The sequence below is a fragment of the Tachypleus tridentatus genome, chromosome 1, assembly GCF_004210375.1.
Source record: "Tachypleus tridentatus isolate NWPU-2018 chromosome 1, ASM421037v1, whole genome shotgun sequence".
In the NCBI taxonomy this organism is placed as follows: domain Eukaryota; kingdom Metazoa; phylum Arthropoda; class Merostomata; order Xiphosura; family Limulidae; genus Tachypleus; species Tachypleus tridentatus.
The window spans coordinates 68,655,445-68,668,233 of NC_134825.1; the positions used below are offsets into that span (position 1 = coordinate 68,655,445).

A 12,789-nucleotide genomic window follows, 5' to 3' on the forward strand; every position below is an offset into this window, starting at 1 on the left:
AAAAACTAAAATTGATGAAAATACTATAACAACATAATAAAAACCTAGTAAGATATAAAGAAAAATCTTCTCTCTCTTCCCTAATGTAGATGTAAACAAAGAGATTAAACAATAATAACTTGTATATGAACTTCATATTTAATACATACATGATACAAATTTTCCTTTTTAAATGGATGATAGTTAAAATACATCGCTCACTATGTGTGAACAATCGACTCTACAGGTAGTTGGGTGAGTTGATTGATTGTCTATACATGTTAAACTTTAAAAAAATAATCAGAAAACAAAACTTTTAATAAAACATGCATAACAAGAAATCAATCACAACAAAACCAAATTATGGTTTTAACTATTTTTTTTTCTCTATAATCTTAAAACAGAATTTGACTTGACATCCTGGCATAATATCACCTCAACTCTGGTTATTATTTGATGTCTAAAATTAAAAGCACCAACTTTAAAAAGGTTGAAAAGATACTAACATACATAAACATTGCTTACCTACATCTAAGTCAGGAAGATATGTGTCACTGAATCAACTATCTTCATTTTTATTCATTCATATTAAGTTATAACATTAGAAAACTACTTCTATATTCAGATAACCCTGAGATGGATTATTAGATTTACCTGCTTTTCCTACATTGCTTTAAATGATAGATATACAAACAGATATGTACGTATATACATTTGCTTGTTATGAAAATGTACATACAGTTTATCCATTTATATGAAAGCAACAAACAATACTAAATTTCTAATAATACAAGGCTGAGGTAAAATAGACAGCCTAGAAGTAGCTTTATGTGATAATAATTTTAAAAAAACAACCTTCAAGATCATTCCCTAATGTCATAAAATAAAGTTTAGTGGGCAAAGTAGCCTACTTAACAAACACTTTCATTTTGTAACTGAACCAAGAGACCTTTCACTGATCAATTAATATCTAACTTAAGAAATGTTGAGTAGAGTACAACAAATTAGTGGAAATATGATAATGGATATATTAGAAAAGTGATTATTACTTTGAAAGTAAGAACAAAATGTTCAGACTAACAATTACCATAGAACTTACCCTCCCCCTGATTTGATGATCTATCCTTGGCTAGCATGAAAAGCCAAAAAATTACAGTTACTATTCTAAATTTATAACATTCCTCTGCATGGCAAGCAATTTGGAAAATTTTTATACATATCTAAGACTAAAAGCAGAACTGTTCTTCTTGAATTAATCATAGTATATCTTTTAAAATTTAATACATATTAATGTGACAGCTATAATTCAAGATCACACTGCAGGAGACTTATTTGATTAGACAGAACTACTTAAATGAATGACTTGTGAAAGAAATGCAATTACAAAAACAAGTACAATACAGTTTTGTAAATTTCAAGACAATCTGGCAACATAAATCATACACTGCACATTAATTAGGCATATATAACTTTCAGATACATACAAGTTACATATTCACACTCTTATCTAAGATACTGATGCAGTACACCTCAAGCACCTTTTCTCATTTATAAGTGAATCTCATAATGCACTGTTTGAAAGAGGAATGAAAATTAGATGCAACAGGTAGTATCAGTGCCCAAAACACTGCAATAAGACTATAGCAAATCCACTGTGGATAACATGTTGAAGAAATCAGAAAACACTAAAGAATAACATGGAATACTGGATGGGATACCTTGTTCTATGTACAGAATTTGTTTTAGTCAATTAAGGCCAATACCTCAAGTTAAATGAACAACTCTAAAATGTTCTGGGACGTTGTCTGATGAACAGATGCAAAATATCACTACACTTGGAGATCCTGAGCAACAGTAGTGGTGGTGTATTCCATATGTTCCAATTGAAGTTCACTTCTAAATAAAATGAGGTCTCACTATCAAATTACAAACTCTCCTTCTGAAAGTGTCCCCCTCCCAAACTCTCTCAAAGTTTTTTAGTAATATATCATACATACTCAGTAGTTAACATAATATTATAACATTGTCAGGATATAAAAGACTGTTTAGTGTAGATATTATTAATTAGTTTATTGTGCGAGTGAATATTTTATTATTGCTAAGTTTGTTTGTTATTTATTATAAGAGTTAAAAGCAGACAGTTATTGGAAGTTGTGTTTGTAACTTATTGATGTTGAGAATATTGCAGGCAGATGATTTAGTAATGAACATATAAATAGTATAAGCTGAATGGGAAATAGATAAAGACAATAGCAGAAAAGAGTAAAGTCAGGACAAGAATACATTTGGCATGAAGTTAACTGTGGTAGGAGTCATAAGCCTAACGATTAATGTGTCAGAGCAGCTCTAACAGCAGGAAAGGAGATAAGAAGAATTTATTCCAAAGTGTGGTTCTGAAGTAAATGAATCAGCCCCGAGTGCATTTTAACAAAAAAGAACAGAGGATATTTTGATAAAAGACGACCAAATGATTACTGGAAGAGCAGTATACAACTGCAGTAACTGGTGCCACAATTGCAGGTGAATTATACATAGAATATTAATGTGATAGAAATAGGGAAATATAGTTTGGCTTATTAACTGAATGAAATTCTAAAGTAATTTAATAGGCCTAAGTGGACTTATGAGAAGAAAATGACAGCATTTATATGTCTATAATCTCTGTAGTGTAAGACTGAATTTGTTGTACCTATGTTTAACCTGTTCCAAATATATATATATATATATATATATATATACTGAAAATAAGTGAAATGTATGCTGTTCATTTATTTTTGAATTTATCACCAACAAGTCACAGACAACTACTGTAGAAGAATCCTAAACTCAACAACAACAACAATTCATTATATATTTATACTATAATCAAATATAAGTAAAAGCCTTCAACTGACAACTGGCAAATATAACCTTAACATCTGATGAACATGTGAAAAATAACTTTAAGCATTTTTTCAAACATAAACAAATTCATATTTATGTGTTTATAATAAATTGTTCATTCATATTTGCCAGCCCATCCTCTTCTGTGTAACCAATTATTTCATTGGTTTGCTAGTCCACCCAAACAGGAAATACCTAAGTATTTTTGTGCTGTTCCTCCAGGTATAAATTTTTTGTCAGCTTATGTCTGTTATTCTTTCTTAAAATTATTTTATCTCTTTTATTGTACATCCAAATAACCATCAATTTACTCTATTAAATTGCTTAATGATTCATGCTAATAACATGCATGTACAATCACCTCACTCTTGGCCATCCCCATGGCTTATGACAATATAGGTTAAGTGCTCCTACTTTCTAGTTGCAACTTGAATAAAGTATTATTTCTACGAGCAAATAGCCTAACACCCACCCCTTCTGGGAGAATTATACTGTAAGACTTTCCAACACAAATCTTCTTCTGCACCTAATGAAAGCATACCAAGCATGAAATTTGATATTTTCAAAGAGAAATGATTCCCATAGTATTCAGATCAGTTAGACAATAGAAGGCATGATTCTAGCAGCATAAAAAAAAGGCTAACCTCAGAGCCATTTGCATTTCACAACAAAGGAAACTGGGGATAAAAATTTGTCACCAAAAGTATCCCAGGAACATAGCAGTCAATTGCAGGCACAGAAGGACCTGTCTTAGAATTGTGCACAAAGTAACTCAAAGTAATTTTGTTTGCAAAAGTAATACAGAAAAATAGGTCACAAACTTCTCCCAAAACACTTAGCCAAACAGAAGATGAACTGTACAGATAGAAAAAATATACTGTAGCAGGTGAAACTTATGCATATTATTACATTTGATTGGTCTACTCAAGTGGCTTCAAAAGACCTGTGAAATGTTATATCACCAATAATGTTTCCAAAGATTTAATACTAGTTGCAGCTCGTACCTATAAAGTTATACAGATGGGGTCTGATTTAATTAAGACACAGGAATCAATCTACACATCTATGTAAGTGAGCAAGTTTATCCACAAAATGAGAGCACAAATGAGATTTCATAATAATAACTTCTTATCAGAGTACGACATGAAGTATAGAGAAACTAAAAATCAACCTGGCCATTAGTACATATAATTAAAAAGCCTTTTCTTATGCATATACTTATAAAGATTAGTATGCAGTTTCATTATCTGAGTACCTTTGCTGTTAACAATATTTGAAGCTGTAAAATCAATAACTTGTGAGATTTGACCCTCTTAGGAAACTAAGGTTACTTCTGAATGCATATTTAAAAATCTAAGATGCAAAATTTTTTATAATGATACAGTTTATGTTAACTATTCATAACAGCATAAATTTACAAAAGGTAAAATTATTTAGTATTACTAACACCATTTCAAGAAATCAAAATTCTAATCCAAATAACTCAAGACCTGTAACTTAAGAGCTAACATTACCTTCAACTGAAATTTCTACATCTGTTTGAGTACATAACTAACCAAGTTACACAAATGTATTATGAAGTAAACTGATTCACAGCCTGCAAAAATTCATTTACTGTGCAAAAATGATTTTTCTGGCATTTTCACAGAAATCTCTGCATTTACTGATGTAGAGATTTAATTTATCCAAATTATCAAACAACTTTGAAACTGTCAATGCTATATGATTTTCTAACACCTCTAGATTGCTCAACTGGGCCCTTAGAAGTTACAAGTGCACTGTTGATGACCTTTACAAAACATGCTAAAATCGGGAGGGCAAAACAATGAGTACAATGTATTGCACAGGTGGGCCTCATATTTGATGTGACACTCATGCTAGACTACACATTTTGTTTTCCATATTCCTTTAATTAGATCTTTGTTTGTTTTAGAACTGCATAATGGGTTATTTGTGCTCTGTCCACTGCAAGGAATCAAGCCTTACCATTTCACACTAAGTCTGTAAACTCATCAGGGAACTTATTAATTAGTACAGAATTTTTAATTATGAGTGACTCAATAAAGGTCTGCTTGGACTGTAACCAATTGAAATATCACAGTATTTCATCAGAAATAAATCATAATACAACTAATCACAGAAAAAGTCTTTATTTTATAAAGTGTCTAGTAACAGAGTGGCACCTAATTATACATAGATAACTAAGGTAGAAATGAACATAAAACTACATTTAAATATGCGAAAAGAGTTGCATTTTCAATTCTACCTTTAAATTCTTTATTATATTATGAAGTTGCAACTAATAATTTGTTGCGTTTCCTCACAGTATTCTATGACGTTTGTTTCAGTTTATTGACAGAACCCACATGAATATCATAAAACTGATATGTGCATAATTGTAACTAGTTTATTTTCTTTCATTATGTAATTTTTAAAAACTACAGTGACAATTTTATTATACACTGATTAAGAGTTTTTTCAATGAAACAGGAAAAGCTTAGGTGTTGAGTGTAGTTGACCAATTATAAAAAACAGAATAATACTATAATAGCAGCATTGCCATGCAAACTGTTAAAGTACAATGAAAGCGTGAGTCAGTTATGTAAGTTTGGGGCAGACTTTTAAAATTAAAAAAACAACATGACTACAACTAAATCTTTTATTTTTTTATTGAGAGTTTAGCTTAACATTCACATAATACCAAATGTTTAATCATGAATGATTTTAGAAATACTTCATAAAGAAAAGCTAGCCACACAATTTTTATCACAAACAAATACATAGTAAAAAAACATAAGATAAACCAATATTTGTGAAATGACACAGGTCACTGCCAGAAATTTGTATTGTAGTCAGTGTCTTATCAGGCAACTAGCATATCATTAACCAAGTTCAACATGACTTACACCACTATTGTTAGACACACTGGTTCCAATGCTTCAACATATTATAACAGTTAACATTATTAGAAAATGAATGTAATACTTAACTTGATCTAACTATCAACTTGATACCCTCAGATAAAACTACTTTTAAATGAATATTCCTCTGTACCCTTCCACCAACTCTTTCTCAGAATGTCAAATTGTATGCTGTCAGCTCACCCATACATCAATACAAACATAAATGGGAATTTTAACCAAGGTCATAGTTCTCAAACAAATGAATACTTAAGCTCCAGACATGTAAGAAACAAATTAAAATAGCAATCTGATGTCAATAAAATCTTTCCATTCTTTGATATAAGTAACTAGTCACCTCATAATTATCTTGGAGAAAGTTTACTAATGTAGACAAGTTCACAACTGAAATCTATCTAAAGCTTCCAGTGAAATGCCTCTGATCAGAAACAAGATGCATCAAAACAACATTCATATCAACAAGCATTTGGAATATGTCACTGATCAAACAACCAACACTAAAAAAAACACTTAGCAAAACAAAAACTAAAAACCATGGATCAGCACCACACTATATTAAGGGCTGTGTTTGTTCCCTAGCCAGAAATTTGAAGATAGTTCTAAACATCCAAAGGTTCATCAGCCAGCAGTGCCAGAACTTCTCTCTTGTTAAGGAAAAGCAACAAACAAACACCACCAAAAAGTTATATGCAACAATTCCTTCCATGCATTAAAGCAGACTGCTCTTGTGTAATACAAGGAGAGGCATTTAATGGTTGCACTACTATAATAATATACACTAAACCCTTAGTTTATAAAAAATATGAGAAATGTTAAAATAAGTATGAAACATAAAATATAAGCTAATAGTAATATCTTTAATACACTATGCACTTTCCCCTCCACAAGGTTGGTATGTTTAATTAATCCACAATGTTGTTAACAAAAAACTTGTCACTGATATTAACACTCTACCTTGTCATTTGTTAGAGTTGGAACTCTGTATTTATTTACTAATTAAACTGTTACTCTTTTGTTTTGCTGTTTATTCATTATATTTGAGATAAATGTTTCAAATGAATACTATCTAAAGTTTGAGCCTTTATTCAGTAATGTGTTCCAAACCTTCTAGAATTAAAAATCTCCCATTAATTACAGCCCTGTATTGTATAGAGAGACCCAGCTAAAACTGCACATAACACCTACAATAAAGTTCAAAGCTCAAATCCAATTGTGATCTGGCCAAATGCAATGCAATCTATTATTTAATTATACAATCAAAATTCAAATTTAAGCTTTCATAATTACATAATGTTTATCATTCATTACCAGTGTCCTCCTTTCATTACTTCAAACAGTAAGAACACAACTTGTTTCTAGCAAATGACATCAGGTAAATGCATTTTATTTAATTTTTTTTTCATATACTTTTATTCTAACATCAACTTAGTCAATATGCATACATCCAAAAAAAAACTTGAAATGGTACCTCTAATGTTTTATAAAAATGTATTACCTTCATTAGCATATAAAACAGCATTCTTTGTAATAAGATGCAGAGTTTAGTTTTATTGTAAAGATACAAATTAGGAGGAACTTTACAAGTTCTGAAACTAAATCTGCAAAGGGGAAATAAAACAACATTAAGTGTTGAGTTCTAATCCATCTCCTACATAATATTTAACACAAAGATTCTCACCAAGAAATTTAGTACTAAAATAAATACTCAACTAAAACATTTTCTGGTCACACATTAATGATACAGTAATAGCAGTTTATACACTGTATGCTTTTTACAATTTGAAGTCATTCTAGAAAAAAAAAAAAAAGGTAATTCATTTTATTTTTTTGGTTATGAGATTGGTCAAATTGACAGTGAGTATAGAGTTAGGGCAGAGAAAATAACAGATTAAAATATAAAAGTTTACTGGTGGGGAGTCTGAAGTTTATTTAGAAGGTTTTAGAGATTATGCTAAAGAACTATGACAGTTTTCAGACGAAGAAAAATATTTGTAATCTTAACAAGAAAATTATTTCACTCTCAGAATATTCAACATTTTGTCTCCACAACAACAAAATTTTGTGACTATACACACAGAAAATATTAATAGTTATAGTATGGAAACTCTAAAGATCAATTTGGGGGTCACGATTTAGGTCAAATTGACTGAGCCCATGACAAGGTTTGTTGGTTACCATCTATTCTCTGACTTCAGAACTTACCTACAAATCTAGACCTAACAATTATTCTCAGAAAATATTTGTAATCTTAACAAGAAAATTATTTCACTCTCAGAATATTCAACATTTTGTCTCCACAACAACAAAATTTTGTGACTATACACACAGAAAATATTAATAGTTATAGTATGGAAACTCTAAAGATCAATTTGGGGGTCACGATTTAGGTCAAATTGACTGAGCCCATGACAAGGTTTGTTGGTTACCATCTATTCTCTGACATCAGAACTTACCTACAAATCTAGACCTAACAATTATTCTCAGAAACCACTGCTATTTATAAACTGAGACATGTCTTCAATGAAAACTATAGTAGTGGGAACATATTATTGAAACTTAATGGCTTCTAATTCTTTCTTTTTATCACTTTGCTACTTACAATTCAGTACTAAAACTGACCATTAAAAATAATTACACCAAACAGACTGAGATCAGCTCTCAATGAAAACTACTCCATCCAAAAGTCCTTATTAATAAAAATTCAACTTCCTTGAATATACAGGTTATTTAAAGATTTGTAAACATTTTTCATCACATAAAATATATCGAACTTTCAACAGCAGTTTGAAAAAATAATAATCACTAATGTTTCTTGCTACTAGAGTTCATGCTTATAAAAAAAAACACAACAAATTTACAGTAGAAAAAAACAAATGAAAACAAGACAAACATTCCAAAAATAAAATAAAGAACAGAAATGAAACAAAAATGAGCTTTACTGTGATAAAATTATATGTAAATAAGATTAGACATGTCTTCTTGTATATTGTGATTCATAAGAATAAGAAATATATACACGTACCATTCTTCTTAAGCTTAAATCTCAAAATTTATTTATATAAATAAGGAGAATAAAGATTAGGAAAGAAAAATTATGATAACAGAGCTACTGAACAACATAAAATAGCAACTGTTATATGTTTTCATTTGTACTTTGTATTAATTTTCATCTTTAGAAGTTAGAAATAGCTTGAAATCAAAGTAACTCAGTGAAAGTCTTTAATATTAATTGTTTAAATTATTTGCTAATTTTAAAGAAAAATTTTAAGTTCTAAATTCAGACTTTTCTTCCAGATGTTTAAAATACAGATGTCACACTTCTTATGTCTCAAGATTATGAAAAAAACACAAAGTTATGGTATTTAACCCTTAAACAGCAGAAATATTGCAGACAGCAGCATCAATTGATGTTGGCTGCCATTTAAGGGCTAACAAACTTTCACGATTTGTGTTGTTTCTAAGCAATTTTAACTGAGGAATTAGCAAACAAGAACTACACATTATTTTAATTTTAAAAAATACTGGTAATATTATATAATAAAAGGATTTTTTCCCAGCACAAAATAACAAATAAGTATAATCCTTTAGATATCCTTCTCTATGTATGTGTTACTCTTAATGTTTCCATGTTTAACTTTAAACGTATTTGAAAATAGTTTACTGTTTCACTAAAATTAAAAATTAAAAAGCCTTGAGGTTATGAGGAAATAACAACAATGTGATAATCATTCCAATGTGAAAAGCTACATATTCAGAATGTAATATTCATGTTTCTATATCACTCAAAGGATAATAATTGGAAAACGTGTCATTTAAATGAAACATTCATGTTATATTTGTTACACTAAATCTTACCTAACAACATTTAATACAATAATAGTCAACAAAAACACATCCTTATTTCAGTTTTAACACTGCATGAACTACTTTTTAATTAGATTAATAATTAAGATTACAGCATAATCCACAATCTACACACTACTTACACCCACCAACAAATTAAATCCCAAGACTCATCATGGTCAAATACCAACCTTGTTGTACCTTCATGGATCCTAAACTAAGGTAAGGCATCATTACAAGGTAAACCACAGCCAAATACTACGAACTAAACAAAAATTTAGCTATGAATGCTCGGCTTTTACTCACTTGTTTTTGGAGTTAAATATACACTGATAGCAGTTATAACATCAAAAGAAGGGTCACGATACAACTCTGTTACCAACAGGTCATTGTCTTTCATTCTCAAGGGAAATTTTTGCATATCTAAAAAAAATAATAAAAATATTTTTAGTAAAACTATAAACATATTACATGTTTAACTTCAACTGTCAAGATAAAATACTAAATTTATTCCAACTATCAATGAAGAGATTTCACTCCAATGTTAGTATTTCCTCAACTGTTGTTTAAAACACAGATCACCAAAATAAAACAAAAAGTTTATTGCATATATGAAAAGTTTTAAAGAACTAGTTTGTAAAAACTGCATTACTTTGTTTTATACTGATGAAAACACAGATGCATACTACAATAAACTTTGTTTACATTATCACTCCTTCAAAACAGCTGAGATAAGTAACTTGTATTAAGTTTGGATGATAGCTGTCAAAAACAACATTACAGAAAGCATAATTTCTTGTAAGTTTTTAAATATTCCTTAACAGTTATCATTTTACATACAAAAGCACTAAGCAATAGTTCATTTTCTTATCTGATGTAATTATACATTGTGCTTTAATAATTTTTAAATTCATAAGTAAACAATAACAGCAAAACTAAAAATCTTACACCAATAATAATACAAGTGATAACGACCATATTATTTGGTCCATACCTATATAATATATTGATCCATTGTTACAGCCTAGGAGAAGGAATGAACCAGCAGTGTCAAAACTTGCTATTGGAACAACATCTTGGATCTAAGAAAATACTGATTTATTTATCAGAACAAACAAACAAAAAATTCAGAACTTTCAATTCTGGATAAAAATATGAACTTTTATGATGTCAACCATTTTTAACTTTAACTAACAAATATAAATTACTATAACTGACACTAAACCTCCAACACAAATTACACTATAACTAATACAAAATTTAGATAATGCAACATTCACTAATGTTCAGGAAAATTACTCATGTAACTGTCAAAAAACTCTAAAATATATCAAATAATACTTCCAGAATGTTTTTCTTCTAAAGTTAATGTAGTTATCAAGTTTCAGGTATTAAAGCTATGATATGAAAACTTTCAAAGATATAAATAATTAGTTAACATGACAGCAAAAAATTAAAACACTTGCAACTTTTTAAATAATATGTATTTCAGTTTTATTCATAATGAATATATAGAAGAGTGTGTGTTTTTTCTTATAGCAAAGCCACATCGGGCTATATCTCCTGAGCCAACTGAGGGGAAACGAACCCCTGATTTTAGTGTTGTAAATCTGTAGACTTACCACACTATGAGCAGAGGGACATATAGAAGAGAATACAACATAAATCACACAATACTAGCCTGATAACCTGGGACAAGTAAGTAAAGTAAAAGACTTGTTGCTGATGTGGTACAATATTATGATTAGATTTAATACCAAGTAATTGTTTAAATACACTGACATATTTGATATGTTGCTTTCTCACAGTGAAATGGTGATATTAATTTCTTAAGCTCAGAAAAAATAATTTTACAACCAATTTTAAAATTTTTAGATTTTAAACATTTTAATCATTTTAAAGGTATTATTGTAAGAGATCTGTCAGGTTTGTTTAGAATTTCAATCTCTAATTCTATTTTGAGACTGACAAACAACTTTGTTGTTGTACCATATATATTTTGCAATGTGTTTTATATACAATTATACCTTTAATTTTAAAGGTATTTGCACTGCATGGTGTTCTACAGCACCAATTAACTTGCACCAAAGGGTTAAAACCTAAAATGATTTATTATAGGAAACTGGAAATTTATTGTAACTTACTTTTAATCAGTTTCATGAAAACAATAACAGTCTTGGATTTCACAATATTACCAAATTCATTTTTGAAAGTCAACAAATAAAATGAACCAAATACTTTGCATTTACAGAGAAGATAAAACATGAACATGAATCCTGTCTATATAATGATAAAAAAAACGAGAGAGAGAGAGAGACTCAAAGAAACATTTTTCCAAGCTATTTTAACAACCAACAGCTCACCTGCCAGTGTTGTGTCATTGCATGCCAAACCCCGACCTTCCCTGTGTGACTTAGTGCCACAAGCTGACTTCCAATGAAGAATAAATAATCAACAGGAACATTCAAATTGAAAGTCCCTAAAGAAACCAAAATATGAATACAGCATGTTTCATTTTTTAACTATATTTAAGCACTTGGGACATGATAGATTACCCTCCTGGTCACTTAAACCTCATATGAAAAACAAAACTAGCTTGAAGATTGTACCAAGTAAAAATAAGCATTTTTTGTTATAATATAAATTTATTTTTCTAAATAATATGTACTTTACTTGTAGTAGGTTAATGATGACTTTGGGCATAAAATCCATCAAGTTTGAACAGTCATTATTGAGAAGTGATCAATTATTACCAACATCAGTATCTATACAAGTACACTTTTGTTATACATTAAACAACTGAACACAGATTCAGTGTCACAAATGAAATTTCTTCCTTCTCTTTCACACTTGTGGCTATTTAAAAATGAGATTAAACCTTTAATAACACATTAATGTATACTAGTAGTATAACATAATGTTTGAAACATAAATATCCCTGTAAACAGCTTCATAAATTGTACCAAATGTAATTACAAAACAGGGTTCTTTTAGCCCACACCTAAAAATTACTTTACTGTAATATTCTTAACAACTCTTACCCACAGAATAAACTACTACTGCATATAAAGATATGAAATCCATTTTTAATGTATAGTGATCAGCAAGGAATACACCTCTTTCCATAAATACGAGTTACTTGATATTTATTCCTTATTTAATA

General features: G+C 29.5%; 1 protein-coding gene across 2 annotated transcripts in view; it reads right to left on the reverse strand.

The window, feature by feature from the left end:
• Positions 1-12,789, reverse strand: part of LOC143251290 (BTB/POZ domain-containing protein KCTD3) — a 64,202-nt gene that overhangs the window by 18,781 nt on the left and 32,632 nt on the right. Inside the window, exons 11-14 of one of the 2 annotated variants that reach the window (XM_076502731.1) lie at positions 11,990-12,105; positions 10,621-10,708; positions 9,933-10,049; positions 1,079-1,108 (exon numbers count right to left, since the gene is read on the reverse strand). In XM_076502731.1, the coding sequence (XP_076358846.1) occupies positions 1,079-1,108; positions 9,933-10,049; positions 10,621-10,708; positions 11,990-12,105 (351 nt within the window). The remainder of the gene's footprint in view (positions 1-1,078; positions 1,109-9,932; positions 10,050-10,620; positions 10,709-11,989; positions 12,106-12,789) is intronic. The other variant, XM_076502732.1, reaches the window with a different exon arrangement.